General features: G+C 40.9%; 1 protein-coding gene across 1 annotated transcript; it reads left to right on the plus strand.

Moving 5' to 3' along the window:
* The first annotated feature begins 356 nt into the window (after nt 1-356).
* Nucleotides 357-10,811, plus strand: LOC145441842 (isatin hydrolase-like). The gene is made up of 6 exons (XM_080319793.1): nt 357-1,169; nt 2,033-2,170; nt 2,241-2,353; nt 3,296-3,428; nt 6,152-6,380; nt 9,794-10,811. Exons 1-6 carry the CDS (start codon nt 1,088-1,090, stop codon nt 9,963-9,965), a joined length of 867 nt encoding a protein of 288 aa, XP_080175919.1. The 5' UTR covers nt 357-1,087; the 3' UTR covers nt 9,966-10,811.

The raw sequence follows: 10,811 nt of genomic DNA on the forward strand, positions 1-10,811 counted from the left end.
TTGGAAGAGTTAGTTTATAGATTATAAGTAGGCTACTCATAGCTTTGTGATATAGCTAATCGGGCTATGGTACCAAATTTTCGAATTTCACTTGTCAAATCGCCTGGCACAGAATGATCTATATTATACTGCATACCTGCGACTATGCGTTTTCAATTTCTAGTTAAAAAGCAGGTTCCCAACTCGTATATGCGCAGCTGGAGAACAACCGGGCATATATTCGCGGTTCTCAAGGCAAACCATTGCATTCCGACTATGTTTCAAGGCATTAAATATCGGAATTCGAAATTAACCCGCGACAAAATCTGCAAAGAAATAGTCTATAATCATGAACTATTTTTGCGCTTTTCATACAGAAAGATATCATGGAGGCTCACCAGACCACAGATTCTATTTCGTGCTGGATGGTCGTAGGCGGAGAAGCCGTAAAATATGTAAAATTTGCAAGAGACGTATTCGATTTAAACAATGCTTTTGGCGCAGTCCTAGATTACATGGTGTCAAAAGTTGCACAGGAATCTCTGCTTCAAGAGTATCGTAACCCTATGTCGCTATGATGTGTAATGGGGATTGTGTACACGTTTTAGTAAGCACGATAGAATATTATCCGAGTGTTGGCAATTGGACGATATTGCTGCGTATCTGCATCAACTCAAAATTGACGAAGTGCTACATTCGCTCACAAATTAAGGAAACGAAAGCCTATACATTTGCAATTGGATACAGTAGTGTGGGGAATGAGATACATGATAACGCGTAACAATTGACGTTTCAACGAGCGGAAATATAGGCGTAGGGTATCTCTACACGGCATAATTCTAAATCACGTCAATCCGAACTTTTATCTACCAAATAATTATTGATAGAAAAGTGGAGTGGAGTGTAGAAGGCGTGAGAAGGATATCAAGATCTTATTTGTAAAAATGTGGGATATAGCCGGTATTTACGGTTGATTGCAATGCGTGTAAAAATAATCGCATTTGTGAAACATAAAAATAATCAATCGTTTGCATCGATTCATTCCAGGACTTGGTGCCCCCGCGGGAAGAGATATTGTCATTATTTATAGTCTTTCGAAAGAAAAACGATGTATGTGATCGGTTGCTTCGTTTCGCTGCTCCTTTTGGTCCCTTTGGACACAGCTGTTGCATTTCCGCGTCGAAATTCAAGTATATGAATCTTGCTGCTATTTTTAGTCACCCCACACCCTACCTATCCAGTGTACGTATATAGGAGCGAGGTTTACTAAGTGATGAAATATAGCAATGATTCAGTGGTATCCGTTTGATTCTTTGTAGTTATGTAACCTCTTCGAAATGGCATTGTTGTAGCTCTGAACATAAACTTCAAATACAGTAAAATCTTCATGAAGACCGCATCGCCACCTTCTTTGGATTTTAAATCCGGGGTACAATATGCGCTGCTACATTTTTCACTCAGAGCATTGAGCAGTGGTTCTCCGTCTTATTCTTACCGCATACCACCTCGAGGTTCAACGATTTTGTTGCGTACCTACAAATTAACGAAGAGCTCATCTTTACTACAAATGTATATAGAATTATTAACAAATGCGGCCCGAGCTAGTCCGACCCTGATTATTATTAGGACACACTAGCAAGGCAAAAATTATAGTGATGGTTGTGAGTAAGTGTTTCTTCTCTACAAGCTGGTCTAGGCGTGGTGCAACTGAATCGAATGGCGCGTAATGTAACTACGCATTCGATGAAGACATTTCTAATATTAGAAAAAGTTCCGTAGTGATTTGAGAAAACTGTAATTTTACTGCATTTAATGCATTTACTGCGTTCCACCTGGAATGATGACTTCGCATGTCACTAATGGTACGCGTACCACAGATTGAGAACCACGGGTAGCCTACAGAGCGAGTAACGAATACCAAAGACTTGGGTTTAGGATATTATTTGATACATAAAGCGTATGTGTGTGGTATAGGTATGCTGAAATGTAGCTGTAGCTTGAATATACACAGCAGTATATGTGACCTTTAACATGGGTTCTTTTCTACTCTCAGAATGTCGGAAGCCTCTCGCAAACATTCGATTTAATATCCGTGGCGATAATCTGATCGATCTGACGCATAGCTTCGACGATCACGCCGCGTACTGGCCAAACAATCCATCCGGGTTTGAGCTAAAGACTCTCTTCGCTGGTATGTTGAAACCCAGACAAAAAACGTGTCCTTGTCCGTGATAATGCTACATTGAGAATTCGCTTTTCAGGTTTTGTGAACAGGACAGTGAATTTTTTCTATAGTACGAAATTCTTCAGTCAGCCCGAACATCTGGGCACACATCTGGATGCACCGAATCATTTCTATCTGAACGGAATAGACGTATGTATAATATTGATAATAGATATCTCGATAGATAAGATAGATAATCATTGGGTTATATTTTTCATCTGAACAAGTCGCATACAATGTACAAGTGAACAGCTTCTTGGAGGTCCAGAACTTCAATATACAATTGAATAGTATATTCATATTGAAATGAACCCGAATATTTTCGGCTGACACTCGTCAGGGGTAATCGTCAGCAACTAGTAGAGAATTCAAAAGAACAGCGTATATCAACAATCGTAACACAAAATATGACGTCACCAGCACGAAATGTCGAATACGAGAGCGTTCAATGTACTATTTTTAGATGATACACTAACTCTTTTTGTTGACACAGGCTTGGCTGGTGTATTTTGATAAAAGTCGACTCCAAGGCACACAAATGAAAGTGTGACCGACCCTTTCCGACTATGCGAAATCTGTCGTCTCGATAATTTTTCGCATAGGCGGGATTATCCAACAAGTGTACAATGCGATAAGACACAATGCGATGTAATGAACAGCTAGGAGGATATCGAACGACACGCAGTTGCGATCTTTTTAGACTGACATCCACCTCGGCCTAGAGTGCCCGATGTCTCAGGTCTTTTCGATATTGATCCTTTTGAAGCCACGACGCTTTCTAGTTCTTACCATTCCTTGTGAGTGCTTTCTTTCGCCGGGTATTTTTCAGGGATTTTTGTCGCCGTATGCCGTAAGTCTTTTTGAAGCCACGGCCCTTTCTAGTTCTTTCCATTCCTTGTGAGTGCTCTCTCTCTCTCTCTCTCGTCGGGTCTTTTTCTTGGCTTTTTTGTCGCCGTATGTCGTTGAAAGTGTAGCGTCACGTAGTTACATCCCTTCATAACATACACGTGAACTCGAATATTAAATCAGTAAGCTCAAATTTACATTCGGTAAGTAAAGCTAATTGGACATTAAACGCACTTTTGCGGACAGGTGAGTGAAATCGACCTGAAAAATCTGATTGGACCCGGTGTCTTGATCAATCTGAAGAGAAATGGGGAAAGGTTCGGACCTGACTCTCAAATTTCGATCGATGATATCATGGAGTGGGAAGTTGAACAAGAAAGTGTGTATTGATCGTTAGGCATCTTACGTATTATAGTCATACGTTACATGGGGATAACGGTATCCTAAAAATGATTCTGTCGTAATGAAAACAGCTGTTGATCTGATCACATTCCATAGTACAACAAAGTGCGATGGAAAGAATATGAATTGTTTGTGATCGTAGATTTTAGAGTAGTTTTTCTCAAACTTTTTCGCTGCCAAAGCCGCATGCGAGGTCGTAAGCTCACTATCGGGAGACGCACGAGATAGCATAAGGAATGATTATAAATAATCAGTGGCAGTCTGTAACGAAGTTCATATGCTTTATCGAAATACCCACGTAGGTTTTTACTACTAAACCAAGTGGTTATGATTGTAGACCAGTGGTTCCCAACCTTTTTCGGTGGCAGGGCCAAATTTAGAATTTCAGAGTACGGCCGGGGCCGCACGAATACCAAGGCAATGAAAGGAACCCAAAATAGTCACCAAAATATGAAAATTGGCATTGTTCCGATTATTCGCTTGACGCCATTGGCCATTGTGTTGCCGCGCTCCCGTTGTTCAGAACAATCAACATTTGCTGGCTATTTCGGAGTAGTTTTATTGCCCTGGCGAGATTTCAATTCATATTTTTGGAATCAGTGCGACACTTGCTTTCGATAAACACCGACATATCAAATTATTCGGACGATTGGGTCGCGAGCTATAGGACTACCAATTATGCTGCTTTTTGCCGGCTAAGCAGTACGCATCTCGGCGTATTCAATCGTGAGTCACTTGTTGCACATCTATCCATAAATTAGTTATCAATACCCAGGGCCGTAACAGCACTTCGTCACCCTCCCCCAAAATAAAAGCGTTTCTCTTGCCCCCCCCCCCCATAGGGTGATAAACAGAACTTCGAAGCCCCCAAACCCCCTCAGGCTAGGTGGCTGTTTACCGCTATTTATCATCTAAATCGGGTGTCCGTTTTAGGCAGCTTTTCTCGACTAATCGCGCGATGCGCGAAAAATTTCTATAATTCATGATTGAATCGGTCAATATAATCGGGAATTGCATATATATTGGTATCAATTTTTATCCTCTCTCTGCTCACGTAATCAGATTGACCGGTTGAGCCGAGTGAGTTGTGTTTGAAAAGGTAGGACCACTAAATAATAATTAAACATCTTCGGGCGTATACCCGTTGGCAGGAACGAAACAGCACTTCGTCCGGCCCCAAAAACACTTAGGTCTTGAGCTCCTATAGGGTGATAAACCGACCCCCAGTGCCGTTGTTCGCTTCTGCCACGAAATCAGGATCCCCGTTTAGTGAGCCAGCGTGGAGCGCGAAAATTTTCGATAATTCAAAATAAAATAGGTCAATAAGATCGGGAATTGCATATATATTGCTATCAATTACTTGTCCTCTCTGCTCACGTAATCAGATTTACCGGTAGAGCTGAGTGAGGTGTCTTCGAAACTGTAGGGCCCGTAAATAATAATTATACATATTCGGACGGGTGGACCCGTTGGTACGACTTCGTTACATGATGTTATTTGTTATTTCGTGACGTCCAGTCTGCTATATCAAGAAATATAGAATCGCCCAAACATACTAAACTAAAAGATGCACACGATTTCAAATTGGTAGTTCTTCACTGGCATATAATTCTTTCCTGCGGGATGGTAGCCTATTTGTCTCGTGACGTTCAGATTGCCAAGACAGGAACATTCGGCGTCAGTCATTTAGGCGCCTGTGGTCAATTATACCTATATGTATTTTGAATATACATAAGGAAGTTTTCGGTCAGCGTAAGGGCAATCCTTTTCGGCCAAGGGTTTCTCGCTGCCGATCGTTCTGGCACACTTCTTGGAGTAATATGTTACATGGCCTAAAACTTTATATGACTTCGTGCGTCGTGGCGCGGTAATGACCGACGCCGTTATGCCCACTTCTATAAATCTTGCGTATTTATCTTGGTGGAAGAGTACCCAATAATTAAGGTACTTGGAAACTTGAAATCGCGCGCAGCGCGAAAAATCTTTGAAAAAGTTGCATAAAATTTCATAATATACTTTATAATTTATGCTAATTATCTAAATAATTTTGGTACCCCTTCGAGCTCGCTCCCCTCATTTGGGGGGCTTGGGTGCGGCAGTTACGGTCCTGTCAATACCTATATCTATACCTATATCTATAGGTACTGCCAGTTCAACTGGAAAGTTAGGGCACATTGCATTGAAATAGCAGTGACGTATCTTAGCAGTCTACTCACAACTTTCCTGCAATCCTAATTGAAAACTCCAGACTCCAAGCCAAGCAAGAGTATTTTATAAATATAATTTTTTTTCATATATCGATTTCTCAATATTTTTGTGGGGGCCGCAAGAAGACTAGCTGGGGGCCGCGGTTGGGAATCACTGTTGTAGACTATTAACACATCTGCTTAAAGCATTTTTAAGCAAAACTACTTACTTCTTTTACCATTTTATCTTTAATTTACAATTGAATAGTATACATTCATATTGGAATGAACCCATATATTTTCGGCTGACGCTCGTCAGGGGTAATCGTCAGCAACTAGTAGAATTGTCGAGGACATTGTACGTCAACAATCGTAGTAGTTTTAGAATAAGCTTGCATCACTTTTATATGCGAAATCGTCACAAGGATATCGTGAAATAACCATCACTGTAACTGGGTGTAATTATAATTGTGATGTAGCTCCGACTCCAACTCCGATATCAACTTTTCCACAGCGCGGATGAGATCTGGCAGTATCGTTTTGCTTTATACTGGATACGGAGACGTTTACCAAGACCGAGCGGCATACTTCGGGACTAATATGACAGGGAATGAAGCCCTTCCGTATCTTCGTTTTCCTGGCCTGTCTGCCGATGCGGCAAGATGGCTGATTGACCACAGATGCATCGCTGCTGTTGGGATTGACACTGCGAGCATCGACTTCGGACGCTCTACAGATTTCGAGTAAATAGCAATTATTATGATAAAGACTCGGTCGATTTCTAATAGTCCACACAACTTCTCTCTCGTCTTTCTTTATTTTTCTCAAAGAAGGTCTTATGGCCATAAGGAATCTGTACTCTCGTTTCCTTCGTCAATACTTTATCCCAGGGCTACTCAACTATTTTCAGCAAAGGTCTAGTAATAAGGTTTGAAATTTGCTTAGGTACGTTATAACTCTCTTGAAATAATTTACAGTCATACAAATGTAATGCGGTATAAGCAAAAGCAATACGCGAAATGTATTTATTGTTCTGTTAGTCATATCCAGAGGTGATCACTAAGAAAGTTCTTCTACTTTTTCGTAGCACTCAAGTAGCTTTCCTCTACTTTTAGTACTTACTCAAGTAGATTTAAATTTACGCTACTTCTACGTAGTCATATTTTGTGATTTACTTACTTACTTTTCGCTATTTACAGTTTGTGCAGTAGAAGTATTGAGCGAGAGAGTGAGACTGAGACTAAGATGGTGAAATTTAGAAACTGTTTTCTCTGAGTACCACAATAATTTTCCTATCACAAAATTTTAAAGAAAGTTTTGAATGTTCGTCGTACTTCGCGAAAAATGGACAGGAAGTGACCATTATGTTGTCACGGAAGTATCGACAATATAATTTAGGCAGCGGGTTGCGTGAATCCTTTCATGCCACATTGTCGCCCACATGACATGTTTCATCACAGTCTATACGGTTCAGAAAAGAATGGTTATAACTATCGTATCGTAATCTGTCATCTAACTATCTTATCGTAATCCATCATTCTAGCCACACAGTGTGTGTTCAATATGAAAAAGGGACACTTAACTTTTAAGCATTAGACCGTTGAGCGTCAACCACCGTTGAAACTCCCTGGACAAAATATATGAAATATATTCCCTCTTTTGGTTAAATTACAGTTTTATTTCTCTTTATGCACGGTATCGTTACAGAGAGTTCTTTTGTCCGAAACACATGCACGTGGAAGTTAAAACTAAGTACACTGTTGCCTTTTTCCTCCCGAAGTAAAGTTGAATATAAATGGCATATTTACGATCTACCATAATTTTGGTTAGCATATGATAATAGCGCAAACCGTACGCTTTCGGTCAGGCTCGCGAAAAACGAGAGAACGCTTCTTCGTACGCGACCTGTCAGTATCGCATACGTTTTCGGCTATAGGCGTCCTGTCTGGCTAGGCCTTTACTTTTTGCTTCAACGGCGGGCCTTATAATAGGTCGAGAGCACCATAGCAGGACATTGTCTGGAATGGGGCGCTGTGATAAACAAAAGTTAAGAACAATGTTCCAAAGTAAAATTATCATTTGCCTCCTATGATGCGGTCAAATTCTTATGTGTGGAAACTTCGTACCTCGTGTATGTAGTAGCTTTTGACAGCCCATTAGAGCGTATTTATTACAATCATTTATTTACTTACTTACTTGAGTAAATTTTAGCGTCGCTACTCCTACTTCTCCTTGAATTAGTTTTAGGATGCTTTTAAAATGACCACTTCTACTCGTAATTGAGTAAAGTTTAGTGTTACTACTGCTAATTCTACATCAGTAGCTTTCTTAACTACTTTGTCCACCTCTGGTCACATCTAGGGAAGATTAGCATTTTTTATTGCTGGGTGCTTGGTTGTAAAGCAGTGGTTCTCAACCGGGGGTCCGCGAAGCATTTTCAGGGGGTCCGCGAAGCCTCAAAATAACTTGCATTGTTTTAATTAGGAAAATCACGAGGCAGTTTCGCATCATTATACTAGTAAAACTCCAGAGCTCACATCATCAGAATAACCACCTGAGATGAAATATCCTACTGTGCAGACTACTTTTAATCGGTAAATTGTCAATAGCCTACTGATACAAACAATTTGATACCTAATTTGTAATTTTTAAATTCGAAAAATCACGAGACTGTTTCGCTTAATTATTAGTAAAACTCCAGAGCTCACATCAACAGAATTGCAGTCTGAGAGGAGACATCCTACTAAGCAGATTCATTTTAATTGTTAAATTGTCAATAGCCTACTGATACCGTAGAAACATTTTGCTGTCTAGAGCAGTAGTTATCAACCTTTTTCACGTCGCGGACCGGTAAAATTTCAAAAAATGTCCTGGCGGATCGGTGAACTTTCAAAATTGGAATACAGAGTATGTAGGTAGAGTATAAAACCATTTTTTGCAATTATATGGTGGGTGGGTGGTTGGATATTTGTGAACGAGTGGTGCTTAGCTGCTAAGGCTTTGCGCACCAGAACCTTGTTTACTGCTTATTCCTCAAATCCCTTGTCATATGTGTTTTCCGGTCAATATAACACAGTCGATTAATGGTTGAATCGTTCTCTGATGAACAATGAGAGATAATACTGTGTAAGGCGTTCGATACTTTTTTGCGGATCTGCTCAGATGGGTCCGTTCTACAGAATATTTATTGAAGAAGAGCACGAAATGGTCGACCGTTTCCGGCACACCGCATTCCGCACAGAGTCCACTTTCGTGTAAGCCGAGTTTGTGCAGGTGTTTGTTTAGCCTGCAATGACCGGTGTACAATCGGGTCAAGATCGAGTTATCTCTTCGGCTCCGATGGTGCTAGCGAGTGACATTTAGCGGGTTTTGATCAGAGGTGGTCAAAGTAGTCTCCGTAGCTACTCAAGTAGAAGTAGAAGTAACGCCGGAATTTCTACTCATGTAGAAGTAGGAGTGGTGGTTCACAAGTAAGTAAGTAAGTAGGTATTATACGGTTATTTTTGCCTACAAAACTGAAAACTGTCAAGTAGAAGTAGCAGTAGTCTAAAATCATAACTACTTAAAAAGTAGCGTTAGTAGGAAAAATCTACTTCGAGTACTTCAAAAAGTAGAAGTACTTCGTTACTGACCACCTCTGGTTTTGATAGTAATTAATTATCTTCATGATGTCATCCATGTGATTTCATGGTAGTCAGTCTGCTGACTCGAGGAAAAATTGCCTTGTCCAGATAAACGTGCTACCGCCGAAAGTCGTTTACAGTCTTTCGCACCGAATGCCGTGGGTTTAACAGACCATGCACGCCAACTCGAATAATATTCTTCTCTTTGACAATAATATCGAGAGAAGAAGCGTTTCGGAGTCGAACCAATTACCTTGTCGTGCTACCTTGCTCATGGCCCACTGCCACCAGACGCATAGGCTACTCTGGCAACTACGAATACAATGCGTGCCGCAAGAAAACACCATACAGCAACTATACCGGCCATCCGCCAATCCGTGTTGAAAACTAAAACGTGAGACAGATATAAAATGTACGGATATAACACTGAAGAGGTCCGCATTCGGATAGTTCAGTAGGGCTGCGTCATCTTTTGAATACGAGATAAACAATACTCAATATATATGTATTGAGTCGGTTCCGTTATTTTGTAGAACGCACCGCATTCTACACGAAAGGAACATCCCGAACTTCGAGAACCTCGCGAATCTCCACGAACTTGCCGAGAGCGGGAGAAATTTCAACGTCATCGCTCTTCCGCAGAAGATAGCCCAAGGGACCGGAGCTCCGCTGCGTATAGTTGCAGTATTGGACAAGGAAGCTTAGCTTGAGGCATCACGATTTCCTACGTACCATTGACCATGCTCAGTTGAACCAGGCTGCTGATATACAACTTTACTAACCCCACGATAAAAATCGCTCAAGTCTTGCGCCGTATTATAATGTCTTGCACGATCACTAAGGCTTATATAACTCAGTGGGATCATCGGTAGCTTAGAATTCGAGTTGTACATCACTCAATGACTACCAATCCACTATTTGTATCTTCGGTTACACGATTCGAGACAACCGCGTTTATCAAGGTGAAGATTCAGTAATTGGAAGAAAAGTCTCCATGCTAGAATAGTTCGATCGCAACATCCATCTATGTTCTGCAATTATTATGCCACGCTAAATAAAGGTTGTTTTTGTTAACGGTGTGCCGTTATATTTTATTCATCTCTAAAACGTGGTGGTACTGTCGCCTGTCAAGCGCAATTTTCAACACAATGGGTCGTGAAAACTAGATGGTCTAAACAGGCGGCACACCGGTTGGCATTTCGACTGATGTCTGCATTCTGTTTCTATTGCTCACGTCCTCTCAAGTAGCCTAATATTCATCTTTGCTAAATCGGTACCATGCACAGCTCAATTTGAAACTTTCCTCTCTTCCACGACTGCGCCCGCCTATCCCAACCGTACGAATACACGAATATATGACGGAGCAAAGATTTCAGATCCCGGCTCATATGATCTACCCAAATTTGCGGTTGCTTGCAGACGCGATAATTTTCGAAGTGTATACATTCTTGGTCTTGTGCTACTGCACAATGCTTTACTTCATATGCAACATAAGCTGTGTATATTCACGGTTAAAGTGATAATAAAGCGTTTCTACTTCTCAACAAACAA

Source organism: Botryllus schlosseri, chromosome 6 (assembly GCF_051294905.1).
Source record: "Botryllus schlosseri isolate E-star chromosome 6, Bs_hap1, whole genome shotgun sequence".
Lineage (NCBI taxonomy): Eukaryota > Metazoa > Chordata > Ascidiacea > Stolidobranchia > Styelidae > Botryllus > Botryllus schlosseri.